Source organism: Geotrypetes seraphini, chromosome 1, assembly GCF_902459505.1.
Source record: "Geotrypetes seraphini chromosome 1, aGeoSer1.1, whole genome shotgun sequence".
NCBI lineage: Eukaryota > Metazoa > Chordata > Amphibia > Gymnophiona > Dermophiidae > Geotrypetes > Geotrypetes seraphini.
The window spans coordinates 112,984,689-113,010,966 of NC_047084.1; the positions used below are offsets into that span (position 1 = coordinate 112,984,689).

The following is a 26,278-nucleotide window of genomic DNA, read 5'->3' on the forward strand; positions in this document are numbered from 1 at the left end:
GAGGGCCTGAGATAGACACGGGATCTCTCAGAAAGAGAAAAGAGATAAGGGATTCTGCAGATGGGCAGACTAGATGGGCCATTTGGCCTTTATCTGCTGTCATAAGAACATAATAGCCTTACTGGGTCAGACCAATGGTTCATCAAGCTCAGTAGCCCATTCTCATGGTGGCCAATCCAGGTCACTAGTACCTGGCCAAAATCCAAGGTGTAGAAATATTCCATGCTACTGATCCAGGGTAAGCAGTGGCTTCCCCCATGTCTTTCTCAATAACAGACTATGGACTTTTCCTCCAGGAACTTGTCCAAACCTTTCTTAAAATTAACTACGCTATCCGCTCTTACCATACCATGTTTCTCTTTTTGAAGAAATTCACCCGCATCTACCACCCTCTCTGCAGCACTTCCTATTCCTACGTAGGCAGGACGCTGCAGAGCGAAGGCTTCCAGGGCAGGCCATGGGCAGCAGGATCATTTTGCTAATGCTGCCGGATGCCCAAAGTTTCAAAACTGCAGCGCTGGAGGAGATACTAGGGACAGGGGAGACTCGGAGAGCCATACCTGAGTCCGGGGTAGGGGCTGGATGGAGAGAATGAGTCCAAAACACCAGGCAAACTCCCTCCAGTCCAGGAAACTGTTCGGATAGCCGGACAGTCATCTACAAAGTGGGCGTGTCCGGGTAAATCTGGACATCTGCTAATCTGACGTAAATGCAAATCAACTGTTTACACTTTCAAAACATACAAAGGCTAAGAGCCATTTCACGCAGTTACAAAGTGGGACATTTGAAACAAATGGGAGAAAATATTTTGGTACTCAAGACGGAGTTAAGCTTTGCAACTCGTTGCCGGAGGGTGAGGTAGAAGCAGTTAACGAGACTGAATTTTGAAAGCTTTGGCCACGTTCCTGGGGAAAAAGTAAATAGACCATTGCTTATCCGGGGAATCCAATTACCATTTGAGATTCTGCCAGGTACTTCTGACCTAGATTGGCCGGTGTTGGAAACAGGATTCCAGCCAAGAAGTACCTTTGATCTGGCTCAATGTGGCAGTTCTGCTTTGAATTTTTCTTCTATTATAAACACCTGCCACTATTTCACCTAAACAATAAATAGAAACCGTGAGGAAGACCAGCCCCAGTGTGTGAAATGCCCATATACAGCTCTGTGTTCTCTGCCCCTACGTCAGGGATCATCAATCTTTATGATCTCATGATTGTGGCCAGCTAAAGCTGTGTAACCCTAGAGCAGAGGTTTTTAACCTGGGGTCTGTGTACCCCCAGGGGGTCCATGGATGGGTTTCAGGGGGTCCGCCAGGGTCAGATAATAATTAACATGTTCCATCTCGTCCGCTGCGATCACAGCCTCAATACATCTTTTGGAAGTGCCACCTTTTCATGTTATAATCCGTTCTAGGGTTTTCAGTGGCAGGGGCCCTAGTCTGTGGAATGTCCGTCCAGAGGCAGGACATAGGATTCCTCTGTTTCTTTCCTTTTGAAAAGCTCGTAAGGCATTTTTCTTTCAGGAAGCTTTGGTCAAACTAAACTAAAACTTAGATTTGTAGACCGGGTCATCACCAGTAGGAGCTCGACTCGGTTAACAATAAGAAAAGAATTCATGAATGAACAAAAGAAAGAATAATCAAAGTAAAGAAAAGTTTAATGTGACAGGTTTTCAAAATGTTTAGCGAACAAGATTTGTCTTCAGGGGAGTGTGTGGTGCAGTGGTTAAAGCTACAGCCTCAGCACCCTGAGGTTGTGGGTTTAACTCCACGACTTAATTGCCCCAGGTACATTAGACAGATTATGAGTCATAGAAACATAGAAAGATGACGGCAGAAAAGGGCTACAGCCCATCAAGTCTGCCCACTCTACTGACCCACCCCATTAAGTCTGGGTGCTGATGACTTAGTTCCTTAGCTCGACCCTCGTAGTGATCCTACGTGGATGTCCCATTTATTCTTAAAGTCGAGCACGCTGGTGGCCTTGATCACCTGCATCGGAAGTTTGTTCCAGTGATCCACCACTCTTTCTGTGAAGAAGTACTTCCTGGTGTCACCATTAAAGTTCCCTCCTCTGAGTTTGAGTGCGTGTCCCCTTGTGACCGAGGGTCCTTTGAGAAGGAAGATGTCGTTTTCCACCTTGACACGTCCTGTGACATATTTAAATGTCTCAATCATGTCCCCCCTTTCCCTGCGCTCCTCTAGAGTATAGAGCTGCAATTTGCCCAGTCTTTCTTCATATGAGAGACCCTTGAGTCCGGAGACCATTCTAGTGGCCATCCGCTGGACCGACTCGACTCGAAGCACATCTTTACGGTAATGTGGCCTCCAGAATTGCACACAGTACTCCAGATGAGGTCTCACCATGGCTCTGTAAAGTGGCATTATGACTTCAGGCCTGCGGCTGACGAAGCTTCTCTTGATACATCCCACCAGGACAGACACAGAAAGATGCTTGAGTACCTGAATAAATTAATTTAAACCATTCTGAGCTCCCCTGAGAGCAGTATAGAAAATTGAATGAAGAAATAAATAGTGTGAAACGTTTCAGCCTCTGATAACCAGAGCTGGTATTGTGATGTCATATTGCCTCATTCCACCAATAAGAGCCAACCTCATCAGTGATGTCACAATGGCTTGATTATCCTATATTTGGCTCACTTTTACTACATTTTGATTTCTAGAGTGGCTCAGTGGTTAAAGCTACAGACTCAGCACCTTGAAGTTGTGGGTTCAAAGCCACGCTGCTCCTTGTGACCCTGGGCAAGTCCCTCCATTGCCCCAGGTACATTAGATAGATTGTGAGCCCACCAGGACAGGCAGGGAAAAAGGCTTGAGCACCTGAATACATTCATTGTAAACCATTCTGAGCTCCCTTGGGAGAACAATAGAGAAAATTGAATCCTGTATAATAATACCCTTAGCGCGCATGCGCACTTCAATTTTTGTGGCTCTGTGCGTCTGTAGCTCCGTGGCCAGCAGAGAAATTATAAAGCATGCGGCGCATGACGATTTGCTTCAAGTGGCGGTTTACTGTGTGCCGGTTGCCCTTCCCAACACAACACGTGATAAAAAAAAAAAAGGTAGGATGGGGCACGATAATTGACAGGGAGAGAGATTGAAAGAAAAAAAAACAAAAACAGACGGCGGACAATGAGAAAGAGACACACACAGAAAAAGACAGACAGACAGCGGCCAAGGAGAGAGAGAGAGAGAGACAAAAAGAAAGAAAGACAGACAGCAGCCAAGGAGAGAGAGAGAGAAAGAAAGATAGACACCACATCTATTCTAGCACCCGTTAATGTAACGGGCTTAAAGACTAGTGAATAAATAAACAAATAGATAAAGTGGCAAGTTATTCCAAAGTTCTGTCAACTGAAAGAAAAAGAATGGCTACATCTCCAAATGGATTTATTTGTGTAGTAAAAATGCACTTATGATGTTCCAAATAATTTTATCTCTGATTTTAGTGTTGCTGTTTTGATTGTTTGCATTATTTTATTCTTCTAGTTTTCGCCGTCACCATTTCATCCTGTTTGGCCACTTTATGATCATCACATACAATCGCACCCAAGTCCCGCTCTTCCGTCATGCACATAAGCTCTTCACCCCCTAAACCGTACTGTTCCCCTGGGCTTTTGCAGCCCAAATGCATGAGCTTGCATTTCTCAGCCAGCGTAACAGCAATTTTTAAAAAGGGCTCCGAGGATGATCTAGGAAAGTGTAGACCAGCGAGCCTGACATGGTTGAGGCTAAACTGCTTCATCTCCAAAGACTTCTCAGAACCCACGGTTCTCCAGAATTGTGAATCTATTTCATCCAGAATGTATTATCCGTTTTTTTTCTCTGCCTCCTCTTCCCACAATGGCCTGGATTCACTAACTTGCCCGATTGGGCCCGATCCGGGCAGGTCCGATGAATTCAGGAACGAAAAATATGCAGATGGGGGTGATCGGAGGAACGCCCCCATCTGCCTGCACGGATCGCATGTGTAGATGGTCTGCGCATGCCCATCTGAGACGCGACTTTTTTTTTTTACTTAAAACTTTAGTTTTTAGCCACGCGGGTTAAAACCACGGACTCGCTGGGCGGGAAAGGGCAGGAGAACGACGATGCGGCAGGAGAGATTCGGGGAAGGGCAGGAGAACGGTGATGCAGCAGGAGAGATTCGGGGAAGATCAAGGCAGAACAGGGCAGCATGAGGGCGAGCAGCAGAGATAAGAAGCAGGACAGAGCACGGTGGCATTCGGGGCGAGCAGGCAGGAGAGATTGCAAGGCAGAGAGCAGGGCTTCCAGTCGGAAAGACGTTTTCAACTGGTCCCCAGCAGTCGCTTCTTCAGGTGATCGGCCAGCCCAGTTGGATCGGAAATTTGGTGTAGTGAATCGGGTCGCTGTCCAATTTGCATGCGGATCGCAGGAGAGGTAAGTGAATCTGGCCGGATGGAAATTTGATAGTAAAGGGGTCGGTACACGATCGGTTTGCTTTGTGAATCTAGCCCATAATCGGGTCACAGCATATTTACCCTTTTGTTTGATTATCACCACACAAACATATTTGTGTTAGATCCACCCATCCTTCAGAAATATTTGGCCACACACTGGCTCACTCAGTGCATCACTTTCTCAAGATCCATTCATTTCTCACGATCACAGACATCATGCATGCTTTGGTCCCATCACCATTCATTCTTACATCTCATTACATTTTCCTTAAGGACCCCTGAGGAAGGAGTGTTTCTCCGAAACATGGCCCGTGTCGGATCCTGTACTTCATCTAATCTAATCTTCATTTTATATACCGAATCTACTCCCTAAGGAGCTCGACTCGGTTTACAGTTCGTTAAAAAATGAAACATAAGTAAAAACTGTGGGATAAAAACAGAAATTGGTTAGATTAGATGGATGGAAAAAGTTAGAAAAAAGTATGTTGAATTGCTTAAAATTACTATACGACAGCTAAAATTAAATTCACTATTGTGAAAACAACCAGGTTTTTAAACTTTTTTGAAATTGAAATAATTGATCTACCAGTCTTAGAGAATCTGGAAGTCCAGTCCAAATTCTCATCAATTTAAAAGTAAAAGATTTACTAAGCTTCCCAGTGCTTTTAATACCTTTCAGAGAAGGAAATGCTCATTTGTGAATTGTTGTAATTCTTGAATAGCAGGATCTAAAGCAGGGGTGTCCAACCTGTGGCCTGAGGGCCACATGCGGCCCCGTGAAGTATTTTGTGTGGCCCCAGTCGAGGGTGATGCAGTGTTTTCCTCTGCTGCCCCCTAGTATTTAGCGTCTTGTCGGCTCCCTCCTCTGTCTTGCTGCAGCGTTTGCACATTTGTGCGGCCCCAGAAACTTTTTTTTCGGCCAGTGCGGCCCAGGGAAGCCAAAAGGTTGGACACCCCTGATCTAAAGGAATTCCCACTAAGGGGAATCAAAGAGTGAAATATTCCATAAAGGAGTTTGAAAACCACACATGCACACTTGAAATGTATCCTATGATGGACCGGAAGCCAATGGGGAAACATGGTCGTACTTTCTCTTTCCAAAAATAAGTTTGGCCGCTGTATTCTATATCAACTGGAGACAATCTAAGGTGCCCTGTTTAATGCCCAAATAAATAAAATTACAGTAGTCCAACTGGGTCAACATATGAGAACCAACTATTGAGATTACTTTATTTGATTTATTTTAAATAAAATAACCTAAATAAGAGTCTGACAAGAACAAAAAGACTGTGGAGGAGATGACGGTCAAGATGCAGCTTTATTAAAAATACAGTCCAATAATTCACATGAAGAAATACCTAGGACTCAAAGCATTGGGGACTATGGAACCAACATGGTCCGTGTTTCGACAAAACTGTCTTCCTCGGGGTACCTGAAGGTCCCGATACGAAAGCTTGTGGATCAAAGACTAAAAACGATGCTGGGTGAACTTCTGCGTAGTTGATTTCTTTCATTTTTAGTCTTCATGTGGATTATTGGACTGTATTTTTAATAAAGCCTGCATCTTGAACATCTTCTCCTCCACAGTGTTTTTGCTTTAATAAAATAACCTGACACTCTCGGCAGTTTTTTCCTTTTGCCATTCTTCGCTTGACGGGTCACTGCAGACAGGTTGGATTGTTTTGGGGTTTTGGTCTTGGAAATCCTGCATTATGGGTGTCTTAAAGATAAACTATATACTTTAGTTCGTATGGTAATCTCAATCGTGGTTCTCTTATGTGATATGCAGGACCAAATGTGGACCGTGTTTCAGAGAAACACTCCTTCCTCAGGGGTCCTAAAAGGAAAATGCTAATTTAAAATATGAGCAATGAAGTGTGCTGTTCTGGTGAGTGTGAATGAATGGTGATGGGACAAAAGCATGCATGATCTCTGAGATCATGACATCACTAGTTGCTGGGAAGCAATGAACACTTGACTTTCCCAGCCCTGAGAAGATTGTAGAATGTTCCAGTGTCCCCTGGGTTCAGCATAATGGTCAGGTGTATAAGCCGCTCTGCAGAATTCAGATCTCTGGCTTTGGATTTTGCCCCCGAGACACTGACCATACATGTGAAGGGAGGGCCCTCCTGCCTCAAAACCCGTAACCAATTATGTCCAAACAGAGATAGAAGCAACTCACTACCCTAGTCAGGGCAGTCAATAAGGAACAGTCTAGAAGAAGCCTACAGCAACAACAACCCCTCAAGTTCTACACTGAAAACGGACACTTGGAGCTGGGGAATTCCTGGAACTGCCTCTAGAGGCTGAAGAAACTATACGAGTCACTTACAGAAACAAGTTGCCTGGAACCAGCCATTTCCACCCAGGACCAGCTTACCCAAAAAATGGCTTTATTGCCTCAAAAGCCCTGGCGATCACAAAGACCCTGACAACCATCTTTGACACTGCTTGATACTAGCCAATACCCTGTTATGTGAGGGATAAAACCAAAACTATCCGCATTCTCTCACAAGGAGGAGTAGCAGATAGAAGAGATAAAGGAGGCTTTGCAACCATTGTTTGTCTAAAGTCTCTGCCAAAGTGGCTGCCACTTTTATAATAAGTGTCCCAGGTTATTTGCTATAAAGAGACTTTAATTAAACAAGTTGGTTCAGAATATTCATATTGGAGTGGTCTAGCTTATTGACTGAGAGAGGAGTGAATGCCGGTCCTGGCTCTGGTCTCAGCCAATAAATATTTACGTACAGGGGGTTATCCACATTTCAGTTATTAACTAAGTGACTGTCTAGTGGGGTGGATAAACCCCTTCATTAGACCTTCTGTTGATCTCTGCATAAAATCTGCTTTTCTCCTTGGGATCTTGCCAGGTACTTGTGACATGGATTGGCCACCATTGGAAACAGAATACTGGGCTTGATGGACCTTCGGCAGCTCTTGTGTTCTAATGATATGGGGACAAAGTTCCATCTTCCTACGCTCCTGCCCCGTGCAGATTGCCAATAGGAAATGGCTGCCATGAGTTCTCGTAGTCTCTCGAGACTACGACGGGAGCTCACGGCAGCCATTTCCTATTGGCGACCTGTACAGGACAGGAGTGTAGGAAGATCACTCCAAAAGCCCACTAGACCACCAGGTAAGTCCGGGATGCCAGGGGGGAAGGCGGGAGGGAGGCAGGGAAGGTCCGAAACAAAGCTTTTTTTCCCCAAAAAAAAATTGTGAATAACTGAATCCGTGGATGCTGAAACCACAGATTTGGAGAACATAAACATAAGAACATAAGAATTGCTGCTGCTGGGTCAAACCAGTGGTCCATTGTGACCAGCAGTCTGCTCACGTGTCGGCCCTCTGGAAAAAGACCAGCGCCCTAATTGAGACTAGCCCTACCTGCGTACGTTCTGGTTCAGCAGGAACTTGTCTAACTTAGTCTTGAATCCCTGGAGGGTATTTTCTCCTATGACAGACTCCGAAAGAGCGTTCCAGTTTTCTACCACTCTCTGGGTGAAGAAGAACTTCCTTACATTCATATGGAATCTATCCCCTTTCAACTTTAGAGAGTGCTCTCTCGTTCTCCCTACCTTGGAGAGGGTGAACAACCTGTCTTTATCTACTAAGTCCATTCCCTTCAGTACTTTGAATGTTTCGATCATGTCCCCTCTCAATCTCCTCTGTTCGAGGGAGAAGAGGCCCAGTTTTTCTGTTAAATGTTCCTTGATGTCAGCAACATAACATAACATCGTACTTCTTGACCATGTAACCATAAGTTTACAAAAGATTATAAACTAAAGACAATTTTGATAATGACAGAAAAATTTGACCAAGTATTTTGAGAAAAGATGAGTGTTCAATTGGGTTCTGAAATGTCTATATGAACATGCTCCAAGCAATATCAATCGAAATTCTCTATCATGGGAAGCTACTTGGAATGCTAAAGTATGGTCAAAAAGTTTCTAGCTTTTACAGCCCTATATTGACGGGAAAGTAAACAGGGCATGGGATCGTCTACTATATTTATACGATGCTAAAGAAAATCTATTAGCCATGTAAAACGGAGCAGTACCATACATAACCTTATAGCAAAAGCAACCGAGCTTAAACAAAACACGAGGCTCCATTGGAAGCCAATGCAGCTCACAATAAAATGCAGTTACATGGTCATACTTTTTAAGTCCGTAGATCAATCTAACCGCTGTATTCTGAATCAGTGTAAGTCTAACCATGTCTTTCTTGGGAATTGTTAAATAGACAATATTGCAGTAATCCAAAAGACCAGAAGTTTAAAAGCAGAAAACTCAAAATAGGGTCTAATGGTACACAATTTCCATAACGTGTAATGAATCTGTTGCAGTAACAGTAAGATGCTTGAGCAGCTGGGCACATGAGGGAAGGACGTTGCAGATGGTAGGATTCTGATCAACACACAAGACTCTTGCTGCCACATCTAAGGCAGATGAAACACAATTGATGTCATTTATATCCAAAAGCAGCTTCTGCATTTTTTTAAAACCAATGAATTCAGTTGCTTTACTCCACGTTGTATCACATCCACGCATGCGCAGATGTCCTCCTGCCCGACCAGAGCGGGCAGCGGGGCAGGACTGGACTGGGGCAAGATGGGGATGGGCGGGTCTAGGGGTCTGGATTTTCCAAACGGAAAAGCTGGTAACCCTAATTAGAAGCAGTGGGACACATAAGGACTGGAGCATGGGTCTGTGTTGGAAGGCCTTACGCCTCGCTGATTTTCTCCTTTTTCTGGCCCAAGAGGAGGGAAGGTGGTGGCAGAGTCAAGACCAGCAGGGATGGGTGGATAGGGAAGAAGAGATGAGATGATACTGGACCCTAATTCTGTTCCTGCTCACAGAGTGAATAATGGTGGGAACGCACACTGGAAAGACGCAGGTCTTAACCTTAAGGAAATTCGTGTACCAGAGAAGTCAACACAATTTCTCAAAGTGATTCAAAGCTCTCGTGACATCAGTGACCGGAGCTAACCGCAAAAGGAAGGGAGTGGGAGCAGGGAACAACTATAAAAAGCTCAAAGAGTGGTGAAAAGGAAGGCAGATAAGATTCAACACAGAAAGAAAGATGCAATCTGGGGACAGACCCAGAGATAAGAAAGCAGTGCAAGAAGACGGCAAAGCTAGACTCTAGATCCAGCAGAATGAAGGAAGTGGCCAGTTCTGGAGATTTCAGGAAAAGGGGCTCAGAAAGCTTGCATCTTATTGGTTAGGCATCTTTTAACCCGCATCCATAATTATACTCAGGGTGAGTTAATACGGCCCGTTTCTATCTCTCAGATGATAATACGAATTAGAGAAGGACAAGGGGACAAATTTGTCCCTGTCCCTGCAGGAACTCAATTTCCCCATGAGTTTTGTCACTGTTTCTGTCCCTGCCCCATTTCTGTAAGCTCTGCCTTAACCGCACAAGCCTCAAACACTTAGGATTTTAAATTGTTTGAGGCTTGTGCAGATGAGGACGGAGCTTAGGCATTGGTGGAATGAGGCATTATGACATCACAATCTGAGCTCTAGAATGTTGCCACTTAGGATGTTAAAGCGTTTAAGGCTTGTACAGATGAGGACGGAGCTTAGGCATTGGTGGAATGAGGCATTATGACATCACAGTCTGAGCTCTAGAATGTTGCTACTTAGGATTTTAAAGCATTTGAGGCTTGTGTGGATGAGGACGGAGCTTCCAGGAATGGGGCAGGGACAGGAAAAGAATTTGCCGAGATTGACAAAGAAAATGAGTTCCTGCGGGGACAGGGAATAATTCATCCCCGTGTCATTCTCCAATAGAAATCACTGCTGTTCAGAAGGAGTGAGTAGAACTGGAATTCACACTCTAGGTATCCAGACCAGGGCTGGGTTATTAAACAAAAAGCACCTCTGTGTTTTAGAGGCGGCAGCTCACACCGGCCCATGGCTCAGAGGGACTGTTGCCTGGTCTGGCGTATTTCATTTCTTATCTCAAGGTATCACATCTGCTTCTATTTGACGGACCAAGTTACAGACAAATAACTGAGAAAAAACTCATTATGTCTCCATTTGGGCACCATAAAATTTACACAAATACCCATAACATTATTTACAGGATTTTGGTTTATTAACTGCCATTTCGTGAAGTGATTCACCCAAAGTGCCATCATTAACTATTTTCTCTATATGTCCCAGCAAGGCATTGAAGGGTGAGGTGACTTGCCCTGAGTCACGGGAAGCAGGCCGGGATCATATTCGCAACCTCAGGGTGCTGAGGCAGCCGGCTCTAACCACTAGGCCACTCCTCCCCGCAATGCATGCTGGAATCCTAACCTTATATCAGCAAAAGACTTCTGGCAAATGAAGTTTAGGCGTTTATTCCTGCTTCCTGGCAGGGCAGGATTAACCAATAGGCTAAGTAGGCACTTGCATAGGGCCCAAAATGGTCAGGGGGGCCCAATGAAGTAAGGCTTCAACATTGTTTTTTCTAAACGGCGATGGGCCCCTCCAGCATCAATCGGCAACGCAGCCCCCCCCCCCCATCGACGGAAAGTAAGACAAGCAAGCAAACAATGCGGGTAAGAAAGGCAACGGGAACTGTAATTGTGCAAGCGGTGCTGCTTCCCTCTGACGCAGCTTCCTGTTTCCGCCTGGGCGCATGGTGGGGTGGGGCGGGGCAGGGGGCCCAGTGTACTTGTGTGCCTAGGGGCCCTCGACGAATTAATCCTGCCCTGCTTCCTGGGCAAGGGAGCCCTATATCCGATGCCCCAAATGACTCCAAATCCAAGAGATCCATTAGATGTCAACTAAGGCTAGTTTTCCATACTGTATACGCTAGCCAAGCTACAGTTTAGGTCGTCACAAAGCATGGAAAACTATTAAACCTACTTAACCAAAGGAGGCCTTCTTAAATCTTACACCTTAGGGGCCACAAGGTGTATAGGTGTGAAAGTCATGAGCCCTGATTGGCAAGGTGAGTCACGCCACCTGAGCGCAGGGGGAAAAGAAGAGGGCTGGGGAAGAAAGTTTGGGGAACTTTTAGGGTCCATGGTTCACAGCAGACATCATCAGTCTCTGTACATAGGGTTGCCAGATTTTCCAATCGGAAAATACGGACCCGCTAGACCTGCCCCTAGGCCCGCTCAGGCCCGCCCTAATCCTGCCTTCTGCTGCCTGCTCTTGTCGGGCAGGAAGGAAATCCACGCATGATTTGAGGACGTAAGAACACTTGAAGCAGTCCAGAGGAGGGCGACGAAAATCATAAGTGGCTTGCGCCAGAAGACGTATGAGGAGAGACTGGAAGCCCTGAATATGTATAATCTAGAGTAGAGGTAGGGAACTCCAGAGCTGATACTGTGATGTCATAATGCTTCATTCCACCAATAAGAGCCAACCTCATCAGTGATGTCAAAATGGGTTCATTATCCTAGACTTGGCTCACATAAGAATCAGAGTATGAATGGGCCCAAACACTGACCTTCAAGCCTTGCATTGAAGAAGGCTGGTGTAAAAGGACTGAGGTTGAGATGGACACTAAAGAATGACCTGGGATGATTTCCAGCCACAGACCCTCAAGCCTTGCATTGAAGAATGCTGGTGTAGAAAGACTGAGGTTGAGATGGACGCAAAGTATGACCTGGGATGATTTCCAGCCACTCACCCTCAAGCCTTGCATTGAAGAATGCTGGTGTAGAAGGACTGAGGTTGAGATGGACACTAAAGAATGACCTGGGATGATTCCCAGCCACTGACCCTCAAGCCTTGCATTGAAGAATGCTGGTGTAGAAGGACTGAGGTTGAGATGGACACTAAAGAATGACCTGGGATGATTTCCAGCCACTGACCCTCAGGCCTTGCATTGAAGAATGCTGGTGTAGAAGGACTGAGGTTGAAATGGACACTAAAGAATGACCTGGGATGATTCCCGGCTACTGACCCTCAAGCCTTGCATTGAAGAATGCTGGTGTAGAAGGACTGAGGTTGAGATGGACACTAAAGAATGACCTGGGATGATTTCCAGCCACTCACCCTCAAGCCTTGCATTGAAGAATGCTGGTGTAGAAGGACTGAGGTTGAGATGGACACTAAAGAATGACCTGGGATGATTTCCAGCCACTGACCCTCAAGCCTTGCATTGAAGAATGCTTGTGTAGAAGGACTGAGGTTGAAATGGACACTAAAGAATGACCTGGGATGATTCCCGGCTACTGACCCTCAAGCCTTGCATTGAAGAATGCTGGTGTAGAAGGACTGAGGTTGAGATGGACACTAAAGAATGACCTGGGATGATTTCCAGCCACTGACCCTCAAGCCTTGCATTGAAGAATGCTTGTGTAGAAGGACTGAGGTTGAAATGGACACTAAAGAATGACCTGGGATGATTCCCGGCTACTGACCCTCAAGCCTTGCATTGAAGAATGCTGGTGTAGAAGGACTGAGGTTGAGATGGACACTAAAGAATGACCTGGGATGATTTCCAGCCACTCACCCTCAAGCCTTGCATTGAAGAATGCTGGTGTAGAAGGACTGAGGTTGAGATGGACACTAAAGAATGACCTGGGATGATTTCCAGCCACTGACCCTCAAGCCTTGCATTGAAGAATGCTTGTGTAGAAGGACTGAGGTTGAAATGGACACTAAAGAATGACCTGGGATGATTCCCGGCTACTGACCCTCAAGCCTTGCATTGAAGAATGCTGGTGTAGAAGGACTGAGGTTGAGATGGACACTAAAGAATGACCTGGGATGATTTCCAGCCACTGACCCTCAAGCCTTGCATTGAAGAATGCTTGTGTAGAAGGACTGAGGTTGAAATGGACACTAAAGAATGACCTGGGATGATTCCCGGCTACTGACCCTCAAGCCTTGCATTGAAGAATGCTGGTGTAGAAGGACTGAGGTTGAGATGGACACTAAAGAATGACCTGGGATGATTTCCAGCCACTGACCCTCAAGCCTTGCATTGAAGAATGCTTGTGTAGAAGGACTGAGGTTGAAATGGACACTAAAGAATGACCTGGGATGATTCCCGGCTACTGACCCTCAAGCCTTGCATTGAAGAATGCTGGTGTAGAAGGACTGAGGTTGAGATGGACACATTAGAATGACCCGGGATGGTTTCCCACGGTTATCCTCAGGGATGGGAACGGTGATGAATTCTGTAACCGTGTCATTCTCTATTTTAAATCTTAAACTTTGTCTCAAATGTTGATTTGGGAGGGGGTGGTGGGGAGGCCAAAAGGCATTATTGGCCCCTTTTTTCTACTGTTTCATTACATGTATTTGTTGCCAATTGTTACATTGTCCTTTCAAAAAACAGCTAACTAAAACCCTGTCGCTAACTTTTTAAGCTGCGGCTAGAGGGCACCTGAAAATGTGCAGCCGTCTAAGCGATGATGGCAGGCGCATGAGTGACATCATCACATCGACGTCCACGCATGCATGGATGTCCCCAAGCCACAGCCCCGAGCCTCCTATTACTGCCGGTGGGGGGAGATGCTGCAGAAGGAGAGGTGAGGGGGAGAGACGCAGGTGCCAGCTGACTGACTATAAGACGTGCCTCTCGTTGCGAGAGGCATGCCCTGTAAGCAGTCAGCCAGGGCCTCTCCTCTTCGCCGGTATCTCGCAGCACAGCTGGAATCTGCCGTGGCACACAGTTCGCGATACACTAGCCTACAGCCGGTGGATTACAAAGAGGTATACAATGTTCCCCCGGTTGTTCGCGGTCCGCGGTTCATGGTCCCGGTCATTCGCGGTATTTTCTGACCGCGAACCGCCGACAAGGAGAGGGCAGCGGGAGAGGCAGGAGAGAGCAGCCGGAGCACTTTGAGTGCAGGAAATCACTCGCGGTATGCTCCGACCGCCTCTTCCTGCACTAAGTCGGGCCTTCTTTAATCAGGCGCTCCGTGTCAAAGCAGCTCCTGATTGGATAAGGCCCGACTTAGTGCAGGAAGAGGCGGTCGGAGCATACCGCGAGTGATTTCCTGCACTCGCGGTGCTCTGGCTGCTCTCCCGCTGCCCTCTTCAGCCTCCCCCATGAAAAACCGTATTCGCAGTTTTTTGAGATCTGCAGGGGTTCCTGGAACGGAACCCCCGTGAATATCGGGGGAGTACTGTATATTGGTACTAGATCCTCGTTGCGTGTCACGTTATAATAACCTAGTAACATAGTAAATGATGGCAGATAAAGCCCCGAGTGGTTCATCCAGTCTGAACAACCATACATGCTCCATAAATTAATTTAGTTTAAATGGTCCTTTTCCTTAGATATTTCTGGGCCAGAAACCCAGAGCTTAGGTTCCATCTACTGGAGTCTCCGTCAGAGCTCACTCCAGCCCATCTTAACCATCCCAGCCCGTCCTCAACGGGACACAGGCCGTGCATGTCTGCCCAGTACTGGCCTTAGTTCCTTCAATGTACACCCATTATTTTCTGATTCGAGATCCTTTGTGTTCATCCCACGCTTCTTTGAACTGTCGCCGTTTTCCTCGGCACCTTCTGTAACTATGGCAAATTGTAATCTGTAAACTGCAAATTATCTATGTTAACCTGTAACCCGTTCTGATCTCGTTGTGGAGAACGGTATTAAAAAAAATTAATTTAATAATTAAATATAGTAGACATAATGATAAGATACCCCTAGCCTTTACAGAGCACCAGAAAAAAAAATACAAAAATGGCCCGTGTTCTAACCCTTCTGCACAAAACCCAATCCATACCCACTGCAGTCATCTCGAAAAAACCCAGCCTGTCTGCAGCACTTGAGACTGGAGCCACTGCTGGTTATCCTGCTCTGTCATTCACTAGCTCTCACTTCCTGTGTTGTGGCCCCCATTCCATCCAGCAGAGGGCTCCCCTACTTCTTTCCCAGCTCTGCCCCATTCAGTGAGATGCCATCGCAGGTTTTAAGCAACTGTTTAAAGGTGTCCCTCCAGCACATTATTGGCCAACTACACAGCCCTTGGAACATTCCCTCGGTATAATGTCACAGGCCTTCAACCAACCCCCCCCAACCCCCCCCCCCTCCCAAAGCTGTGGATTAATCACTGTTAAATCTCGGCTCCATGATGTTTACGCAGTCATTGGGGTCTGATAAATCATTATATTCTTACATTCTTATGATATGAGGATCTGTGAGAACCCACCCAGCCCAGGAACTGTCTGGCCAAATCTCATGCCAAGAGGGAGGGGTTTTCTGCTCTGAAATGGCATTCTGGCTGATTTGTGAGAAAATGGGAAAAACCACATGTTTTGCTTGGTTTCCCTGCAATGAACTTGCTGGGGTTTTTTGTCTCATAAATACTGGGGGATCCTGACAGAGCTATGCAGAATCCAATATATTTCATGGTGGGACATTAAGGTTATCATATGGCTCCAGAAAAAAGGGGACAGATTGAGACATCCAGGTTTTACTTCCATTGAAAGCAACCAAGATGTCTCAATCTGTTCTCTTTTTTTCTGGAGCCATATGGTAACACTAGACATACTTCCTAGATTACAAATAGGCACTTTTCTAATTTTTGAACATAAGTGGACTTCCTTCTGTCGTTGCAGGGCAGCATTGCCAGAGGGAGTGAGGAATACAGATGTTTGCAAGTCCTGAACGCTGGAAACTCCAGAGCAGCAATGGGACAAAATCAGACCTGACTCAGCCTCTCAGGCTGAATCAAGCCAGCTGGAAGCCCTAGGAGAGGAGGATGACTGCTGCTAGAGGGCCCCCTACTGGCACAGAGAGGCACTGAAGGCGTACAGTCTGCTAGGGAGCAACCGCTTCTGCCTTGTGGAGAGCACTGGAGACTAGTCTAGAATAATGAAGCAGTGGCAAGAAGATAAGGTGACCAGGGATTCTAAGTGTAGAAATGTAATAGCTGGTTCCAAACTCTGGCCCTTGTAAACCTTAATTAACACCTCATTCCCTCTCCTTTCTCATCTTCCCCTGTGCTCCTGCTGATAGCCTTCATTAAGAACATAGGAACATAAGAATTCCTATACTGGGACAGATTGAAGGTCCCTCAAGCCCAGTATTCCATTTCCAACAGTAGCCAACCCTGGTCTCAAGTACCTAACAAGATCCCAAAAGAGTAGCACCATTCCAGAGCTGAGATTGTGATGTCATAATGCATCATTCCACCAATGCCTAAGAGCCAACCTCATCAGTGATGTCACAATGGCTTGATTATCCCTATACTTGACTCACATAAGAGTCGCCATACTGGGACAGACTGAAGGTCCATCAAGCCCAGTATCCTGTTTCCAACAGTGGTCAACCCAGGTCCCAAGAACCCACCTAGATCCCAAGTAGTAAAAGAGATTTTATGCTGCTTATCCTAGGAATAAGCAGTGGATTTCCCTAAGCTATCTCAATAATGGCCTTTTAGGAAATTATCCAAACCTTTTTTAAACCCCGCCATGCTAACTGATTTCACTGCGTTCTTGGGGTAGGCTAATAAAATTTCTGTCTTCTCTATCTCCAGCTCCTGACTTTGCACTGCACGCCTGGACCGAGCTCTCTGAGAAGGAGAGTTGTGATCCCTTTCTGCCTCTACTCAAATACTGCCAAGAATCCCACGCTTGGAGGCTGCTTTAAGTTTCTTGAGACCCGATTCTCCCAGTTGTACAGCAGTCTTGCTCATTTCAGATTTCCTGAAGCCTCTTATGTGGTGTTTGCCTTCACCAGACTATAAGCTCCACAAAGCAGGGACCACCTTTTATGTGTATTTGAACAGCACTGGAAATGCTTAATAAAACCATATATAGTGTAAGCAGATCAACTGCTCAGAATGACAAAAGCAGGTAAATAAACTTGACTCTGAACAAATATAGCCAAATATTTCTCTTGCATATTTGTTTTCAATGTCTCACGGATGTTGACACAACGAAAAAGAGACGGTTAAAAGCAGCCAGGAATGAGGGCAAAGGGAGAGAACAGGATTTCCACCAATTTTACACCCCCAAGATGTACCTGCTTCCAGAGAAATATCCAGTGGATGGGCAAACCCCGAGCTGCCAAACTATCCAGCTCCAGGAGGGATCATTTCTGGTTCCATCTCGTTTTAAACTTACCTCCTACAGCGGTGCAGTATTTGTAGTTCCCGACTCTATCCATTGATCGGTCCCCCAAAGTATCTAAGCCTGGCTTAAAAGCTCCCTGCAGGAACTGGGTAAAATTGACAGCTCAGGAAAAGTCAAACACAAGTGAATAGCAGAGCAGAGAGTAGTGTTTGTGTGTGCAAAACAAGTGAGTCAGGGAGATTTACAAGGCCACTCCCAGGATCAGAACCTGATGCAGTGTGTCTGCTGCACACCTCAGAGGCAGGGAGCTTCTTCTTCACTCGCAGGGGCAGTTGAAGGCTCTTTTTGTTTGGGGGTGCCCAAGTTCTGTCCCCAACCCCACCTCCTTCCCTACCATCTCATAGTGTCCAGTATCTATCGCCTGCTCCCAACCCATGGTCTTCAGCTTCTTTCTCTCCATTCCCTCCACTCCACCCCATCATCTCTCCTCATTCCTTCCTCTTTCCCTTCTTCAGCATCTCTATCCTTCCCTCCCCATTTCCCCTCTTCAGCATCTCTCTTTCCCTCCCCATTTTCCCTCTTCAGTATCTCTCTCCTTCCTTCCCCATTTCCCCTCTTCAGCATCTCTCTCCTTCCCTCCCCATTTCCCCTCTTCAGCATCTCTCTCCTTTCTTCCCCATTTCCCCTTTTCAGCATCTCTCTCCTTCCTTCCTTCCCCATTTCCCCTCTTCAGCATCTCTCTCCTTCCCCCCCATTTCCCCTCTTCAGCATCTCTCTCCTTTCCCCATTTCCCCTCTGCAGCATCTCTCTCCTTCCTTCCCCATTGCCCCTCTTCAGCATCTCTCTCTTTCCCCCTCTTCAGCATCTCTCTCCTTCCTTCCCCATTTCCCCTCTTCAGCGTCTCTCTCTTTCCCTCCCTATTTCCCCTCTTCAGCATCTCTCTTCTTCCTTTCCCATTTCCCCTCTTCAGCATCTCTCTCCTTCCTTCCCCATTGCCCCTCTTCAGCATCTCTATCCTTCCTTCCCCATTGCCCCTCTTCAGCATCTCTCTCCTTCCCTCCCTATTGCCCCTCTTCAGCATCTCTATCCTTCCTTCCCCATTTCCCCTCTTAAGCATCTCTCTCTTTCCCTCCCCATTTCCCCTCTTCAGCATCTCTCTCCTTCCTTCCCCATTTCCCCTCTTCAGCGTCTCTCTCTTTCCCTCCCTATTTCCCCTCTTCAGCATCTCTCTTCTTCCTTCCCCATTTCCCCTCTTCAGCATCTCTCTTCTTCCCCAAATGATCTTCATCATGCTTTACCTTCCCTTCCCCTTCTTCAGCATTTTGTTCCCTGCTACCGCTGCTTCCGTGAAGTGCTTATTTTTTATACCCTGCTCGCCCAGGTCAGCGACTCTACCATCTGCATAAGAAGCACCACAAGGCCGTCCATCTTTAAGATTGTTGTGTGGCCCACAGAGATTGAGCTTGCCTAAATCCAGTGGCTGTATAGACTTGCATTAGAAGTCTCATGGGTTAAACTCAGGACTGAGCTAGCCTATCACTCTGGAAACAGTGTGTTGGGATGCCGGACCTGAAGGAGGGAGGGGGAGGGGCAGGGGCGCCAAAGGAACTTAGCTCACGGCACCCTGTCCACAAGCATGCTCATTTCTTATGCAAAGTGCTCCAAACCGAAACAAAAAATATGAAATCCAGCCGTCTCCATAGTGGACTGCCCTGTCCTCTGATATTTAAACATTTATATAGTTTTGTTCACATTTAATATCTAAAAATATTATACAACCTAGTTTATAGTTTATTGGTTTAGATCCCGTTTTATACAAAGTGGGTTAAGAACATAAGAAATGCCGCTGCTGGGTCAGACCAGTGGTCCATCGTGCCCAGCAGTCCGCTCACGCGGACAAAGACCAGTGGTCTAAATGAGTCCAGCCTCACCTGCGTACGTTCCAGTTTAGCAGGAACTCGTCCAACTTTATCTTGAAACCCTGGAGGGTGTTTTCCCCTAAAACAGACTTCGGAAGAACGTTCCAGCTTTCCACCATTCTCTAGGTGAAGAAAAATGTCCTTACGTTTCAATTTCAGAGAGTGCCCTCTTGTTCTCCCTACCTTGGAGAGGGTGAACAATCTGTCTTTCTCTACTTGCATAATATTATCACATCACATATAATTGATGTGATTGAGGGGACATGATTGAGGGGACATGATTGAGACATGATTGAGGGGACATGATTGAGACATTTAAATACATCACAGGACGTGTCGAGATGGAAGATGACATCCTCTTCCCCAAAGGACCCTCGACCACAAGAGGGCATCCGCTTAAGCTCAGAGGAGGGAAATTTAGTAGTGACACCAGGAAGTATTTTTTCACGGAAAGGGTGGTAGATCACTGGAATAAGCTTCCGGTGCAGGTGGTCGAGGCCACCGGCGTGCTTGACTTTAAAAGTAAATGGGACATGTACGTGGGATCCCTACGTAGGACGAATCACTAGCATCTAGACTTATCGGGGTGGGTCAGTAGAGTGGGCAGACTTGATGGGCTATAGCCCTTTTCTGCCGTCATCTTTCTTTCTATGTTTCTATAATTAACAAATCAAACAAAACATTTCAGTGACCAGCGCCTACAGTTATATTAAAGCTTCAATTTCCATATTTCATCTTACAGAACAAATACTTTTTCCGAAATGTCTTAAAATTGCACACATTCCCCTGCTCCCGGATATATAGAGGGATCCCATTCCATGCCTGTGGGCCTCTACATGAAAACATACCTGCCCTTCACGGTGACAGGTCAAAAGTGCGCGCCGACAAAGGCGCGTCAAGACAACTGAGCGCAAGGCGGAAGCCCGCACCAAAGAAAAATAGTGTTTAAAGGTGCTCCGTCAGGGGGTGTGGGGGGGAACCCCCCCCACTTTACTGAATACAGATCGCGCCGGCATTGTGGGGGGTTTGGGGGGTTGTAACCCCCACATTATACTGAAAACTTCACTTTTTCCCTAAAAAACCGGGAAAAAGTTAATTTTCCAGTATAATGAGGGGGGGTTACAACCCCCCCCCCAAACCCCCCACAATTCAGTATACCATAACCAGCAACTTGTAATGTATCAGCTAATCTCATTTCAGCCAGTCAGATTTCATATCGTATTCTGTACCTTCTCATGTCCTGAAATATTTAAGGTGTTACACTGGGCAAATCCACTATCAGATTTTAAAGTTTCAAGTTTCTTCATTATTTGATTGATCGCCTATCATAATTACTAAGCGATTTACATATACAAAGAGTACAGGATAAAACAATAACAATAATATAAATAAAAATATAAAAATCATTTAAATATTAGACAAATTACAACAGGAAACACTAGGATAGAGGGGAAAGAAATACAATTTATAATAGGAAAGGAGAGAACATTGAGGGTAAATTACAAAAGGAAAGGGAAAAACAAAATAAATTTGGAAATAATATCTTTAGATGACTGGTATGATTGGTAGTAATAAAGAGCAATTAGCATTTCAATTAAGTATTGAAAGCGTCTTTAAAAAGAAAGCTCTTAAGTTGGCTTTTGAATTTATCAAGATTTTTCTCTACCCTTAAATATAGTGGGAGAGAATTCCATGTTTGTGGTGCTGTAACGGTGAAGATATATTGTCTTCGGGTATTTATGAATTTAAGAGTAGGAATAACCAATAACAGCTGTTCATTGGATCGTAAAGTTTTTTGAGAAGAGTATGGAATTAAGTCTTTATAAATAAATGATGGAGTTTTGTATAGCAACGATTTCCAAAATGGATCATTAACAAATGCTCTACTGATGTCGTTACAATCCTTATAATTCGTCATGCAGAACATTATGTGGCTCCCAGTAAATTTACCTCTCTCTCAGTCAGCACCACTTTACCTTAACAGATTAATACTTCCCTCACCAGCCCAACCATCTGCTCCACTCTGCTGATACAAACGAGCTGGCCCTACTTCCCCTCTCTGATCCTCGAAACTCTCTGCCTGCCTCGAGACTGTCTGTTGTTGCTTAATAAACATGCTCCCATAAGAACATAAGAAGAGCCTTACTGGGTCAGGCCAATGGTCCATCCGGTGGCCATTCCATTCAGAATCCCAAAGAATAGCGAGATTCCAGAATCCCAGAGTAACAAAAGATTCTGGAACCCCAAAGAGTAGCAACATTCCATGCTACCAATCCAGGGCAAGTTAAGAACATAAGAATTGCCACTGCTGGGTCAGACCAGTGGTCCATCGTGCCCAGCAGACCGCTCTCGCGGTGGCCCCCCAGGTCAAAGACCAGCGCCCTGAGACCAGCCCTACCTGCGTACGTTCCAGTTCAGCAGGAACTTGTCTAACTTAGTCTTGAATCCCTGGAGGGTGTTTTCCCCTTTGACAACCTCCGGAAGAGCATTCCAGTTTTCTACCACTCTCAGGGTGAAGAAGAACTTCCTTACGTTCGTACGGAATCTATTCCCTTTCAGTTTTAGAGAGTGCCCTCTCGTTCTCTTCACCTTGGAGAGGGTGAACAACCTGTCTTTATCTATTAAGTCTATTCCCTTCAGTACCTTGAATGTTGCGATCATGTCCCCTCTCAATCTCCTCTGTTCGAGGGAGAAGAGGCCCATTTTCTCTAATCTTTCGCTGTACGGCAGCTCCTCCAACCCCTTGACCATCTTAGTCGCTCTTCTCTGGAGCCTTTCGAGTAGTACCGTGTCCTTTTTCATGTACGGCGACCAGTACTAGACACAGTACTCCAGGTGAGGGCGCACCATGGCCCGGTACGGGAATCTTTAATGTGGCTTTGCTTCGAGGCTTGCCACCTTCTTCCCTTTCCCTGCATCCATATCTGATATATTGCCACATCGACATATGTTTCAGTTGTCTGTTCATTGTTTTTTTTCCTTTCTTGTTTAAAATTCAATATACATCAAGCTTAACTTTCTACATGTGGATATTAAGCACCAGGCCATATCTGTATAATGGCATGAAATATCTGGGTACAATGTGGCTGCCAGAAGTTATCCGTTTACTGTATGGCAGCCAACTGGATCCAGATTCACATTACAGGGTTGATCCAGTCCTAGGTTTGCCCCAGTGCATGCTGGGACTTGTAGTCTTGCATTTCTTAGGGAATGCAATGGGCACAATCAGAACTAGAAGTCCCTGCATGCAACCGGGTAAACCCAGGACTGAATCAACCCTGTTCTGTGAATCTGGATCCAGTTGGCAACCTTAGGTTGCTGTTGATTTTCATTTGTCTAGATAGGCCTTGAAGTGTCCTAGCAACCTTGAGGAATTACAGATCTAAAAAGAAATCAGTTTTGTTCCAGTCTGTTAAGGTCCTCCAGCATCATCCCCATGGTAGTCTTCCACGTGTCCAGCCATCTGATTGCAGGTCACCCTCTTTGCCTGGTTCCTTCGATCTTCCCAAACTTGATGTCCTCCTCCAGGGATCTCTCTCTTCTGACAGTGTGACCAAAATAAAGAGGCATAACTTCATCATTTGGGCTTCGAGTGTCATAGCCAGTTTGATTTTTTTCCCAGAATCAATTTGTTAGTTCTTCTGGTGGTCCACGGCATGCATAAAATCCTTCCGCGGCACCAAAACTCAAATGAGTCAAACTTCTTTCCGTCTCGTTTCCGTAGTGCCCAGCTTTCGCATCCGTAACTGACCACTGAGAAAATGAATGCGTGGACAAGTCTGATCTTCATTTGGCGTGTTACCGCCTTGCCTTTGAATACTTTGACGAGAGCCTTCATTCTATGGCATATTTCTTCCCTGCTAGTTGCTTCTTTGTTTATGAAAGATCCCAGGAGATTTAAATCCTATACAAATTCTATTCTATCATGTTCATCATCTTCATCTTATTTATGTTGAGTTTTAATCCCATGTTATGACTTTTGGCTTTGACTTTTCTAAGTAGATACAACTTGTCTTTGCTGGTGGTGATGAGTGTTGCATCATCTGCATAGCTCAGGTTGTTTACATTTCAGCCACCAACTTTGAAACTGACGCTCTCTTCTTCCAACTTTGCCTTGGATTAGGGGCCCTGAATGTCATAGTACCCAGATAAGTTCTGGCTCTGCCTCTGGACCTGCCCTGGCACCACCCTTATAACACTGAGGTGGTCCGATGTGACTTTCAGCAGCGTTAAATCACTGAGTGATAAGTTACACTGCCTGAACAGCTAGCTTTGGGCATTGGGCTGGAATAACCAGTAACCTTAAAAGAAAAAGAATAATGAGTATATTACTGTTATGTTATAAGACATATTTGTGACGGTTTTATTGGGTCTTTGTGTGATAATTTGTCTGCATTTTATGTTTTTATGCGTGTTATTCTGGAAACCGCTGAAACTACCAGCGGTATAAAAATTATTAAAATACATTAAATAAATAATTTACAATAAAACACCGATGTAAAATAATAATAATAATTTATTTTTATATACCGCCAGACCACGAATGGTTCTAGGCGGTTCACAGCAGATAAGGCTAAACATCCAATGAATATACAGTTCAAAAAGATACATCAATTTCAATAAACCCCCCCAAAAATACAAATGCAACAAAGGAAAGTTTACATAACCTTCAAATCTTAAAATCTGCAACAAAAAAACACGATCCATACTAAAAAAAAAAAAAACAAACCCAAAACATGTCATGAAACATAAATTCTAAAAGTGCCCAAATACAAGTCAATAAAATATTAATAAAGCCTGTCAGTGTATACAAATGCTAAACACAGAACTCCCCCCACCACCTCATACAAGAGTATCCGTAGTACCACCATAGTGCGTTAAAGCATCCAACCCCCCCTGGAACAACCCAGGAACGTGTGTTTTTAATTAAGGAGAGTATTTTCAACATTATAGCCTGACAGGGCACGGTTGCTTTCAGAAAGGCGGTTCCTGTTTACAGAGCCTAATGGCTCAAGACCAGCGGCCTTATGTCGACACTCTTTAGATGGGGGGAGGGGGGCACTTTTTAAAGTCTTCTCCCTTTTGCATGAAACTGTTTAGGTTTGAGCTTCCTGTAACAGGGTGTTCAAGACAGACCGTTGATTGTCCTTTCCCGAATATTTCATTTCCTCGTTGGATGTTCCAAGAGAGGGTGTGAAACCAGCTCTTCCGACATTTCAGCAGTTCTCCCATTATAACCCGGATTAAGCTGCTATTTAAAGGGCAGGAGCTAAATCCAAACAGCTCGATGAAACGAACATTTGAGACTCATTTGGAGTTGATCACTCTGGATCTGCTCCTGCTATCGTTAGGTTTCCAAGGTCTCACCCTGTGGCTGTACTTCATTCATGTTTCAAGTTTATTAGGATTTGATATGCCGCCTATCAAGGTTATCTAAGCATTTTCCCGGTGGGCTCACAATCTAGCTAACGTACCTGGGGCTACGGAGGACTGAGTGACTTGCCCAGGGTCACAAGGAGCAGCCCGGGGTTTGAACCCACAACCCCAGGGTGCTGAGGCTGTAGATCCAACCACTGTGCCACACACTCCTCCAATTTGTATGGTGATTTAGAGGCAAACAGGGACCCGAACAGACTTCCAACAGTCCTATTTTCAGAACCATTTACACTGGCAGTCTGAAAACTGGCCTCACTCAATTCAGCCAAAGTTCACAGCAGGTTCTGTAGCACACAAACCTCCAGCTGGAACGAAGCAGTGGCACAGGTGGGCCTGGGTGGGCCTGGACAATTCAGCAGTGGACGCTTTTCTTCCCTCTCTCTGAGACCTGGATCGGGCATTTTCCCCCACTCACCAGCCCACAGCCCGGCAATTCCCCCCCCCCCCCCCCACACACACACACCCTCTCTCTCTAAAAAGGGTTACCCTATGGCTCCAGAAAAAGGAGGACGGATTGAGATATGCAGGTTTTACTTCCATTGCTTTCAATAGAAGTAAAGCCCAGATGTCTCAATCTGTCCTTTTTCTGGAGCCATAGGGTAACCCTATCTCTAAACCTCATCACCTTTGCGTGCAAGGGCAGAGACATGTATTCGCTTCCTGCGCTGACCCCAAGACTTCTCTCTGCTGTTCCCTCGCCGATGTCACTTTTTGTCTTCTCTCTAGCGGGTCGCGGCAGAGGGTAGCCTATTGGATCATTTTGTAATTGCCACTGGTTTATACCATACACTTGATAACTAATTCTCTGTACCTTCATTGCATATGTACAGTTCTCTTCTCCTGTAAACCGCTCTGAACTGTTTTGTGGTATTGCGGTATAGAAAAATAAAGTTATTATTATTAGCATTAAAAAATTAAAGTTATTATTATTAGCATTGCTGCCGCCACTGCCCAGGAAATGAGGTACACCTGAGGTGGGGGGGAGGGGCAGTTGCTCGGCTGCAGGCTTGGGAGGGTGGCAACAAATACCAGATCCAGGCACAGGAGAGGCAAGATGCAGGATAAATTATGTGGCGGGGGGACACAGTTTGGGAAGGCCCACCCAACATAACTGTAGGCCCACCCATAATAACAGGTCTGTCTACGCCACTGGAATGTTATGCACCAGAAAAGCTTATAGAAGAAACCTATTTTGCCACAACGGTGTCCAGTCAAAAGCACGCGCGGACAAACCCGCCCAACCAATCGCACGCAGGATGTCGGCGCCCTGGATTTTAATAATATTTAAAAGCGCTCTGAGGGTATGTGTGGGGGACCCCCCACACACACACACACTTTACTTAGAAATGTTGGCACTCCCGTTGGGGGTTGGGAATTGTGAGAGCCATACTTCCGATTGCTAAATTTTGGGGAGGCCAAGACCTCCCATGTTCTGATAGAGGTCTATAAAATACTGAGTGGAGTGGAAAAGGAATCACTTGTTTATTTTTT

At 45.6% G+C, this 26,278-nt stretch overlaps 1 protein-coding gene across 8 annotated transcripts in view; it reads right to left on the bottom strand.

Annotated features, from left to right (window-relative positions):
• The window catches only part of LOC117356551 (phospholipid-transporting ATPase ID-like), a 209,143-nt gene that overhangs the window by 134,332 nt on the left and 48,533 nt on the right, over positions 1-26,278 (bottom strand). The window contains exon 1 of one of the 8 annotated variants that reach the window (XM_033935956.1): positions 17,484-17,640. The exons of the other annotated variants lie outside the window; for them this stretch is intronic. Coding sequence (XP_033791847.1) covers positions 17,484-17,526 — 43 coding nt within the window. The 5' untranslated portion in view covers positions 17,527-17,640. Of the gene's footprint in view, positions 1-17,483; positions 17,641-26,278 lie in introns of those variants that run through there. 8 annotated transcript variants of the gene reach the window in all.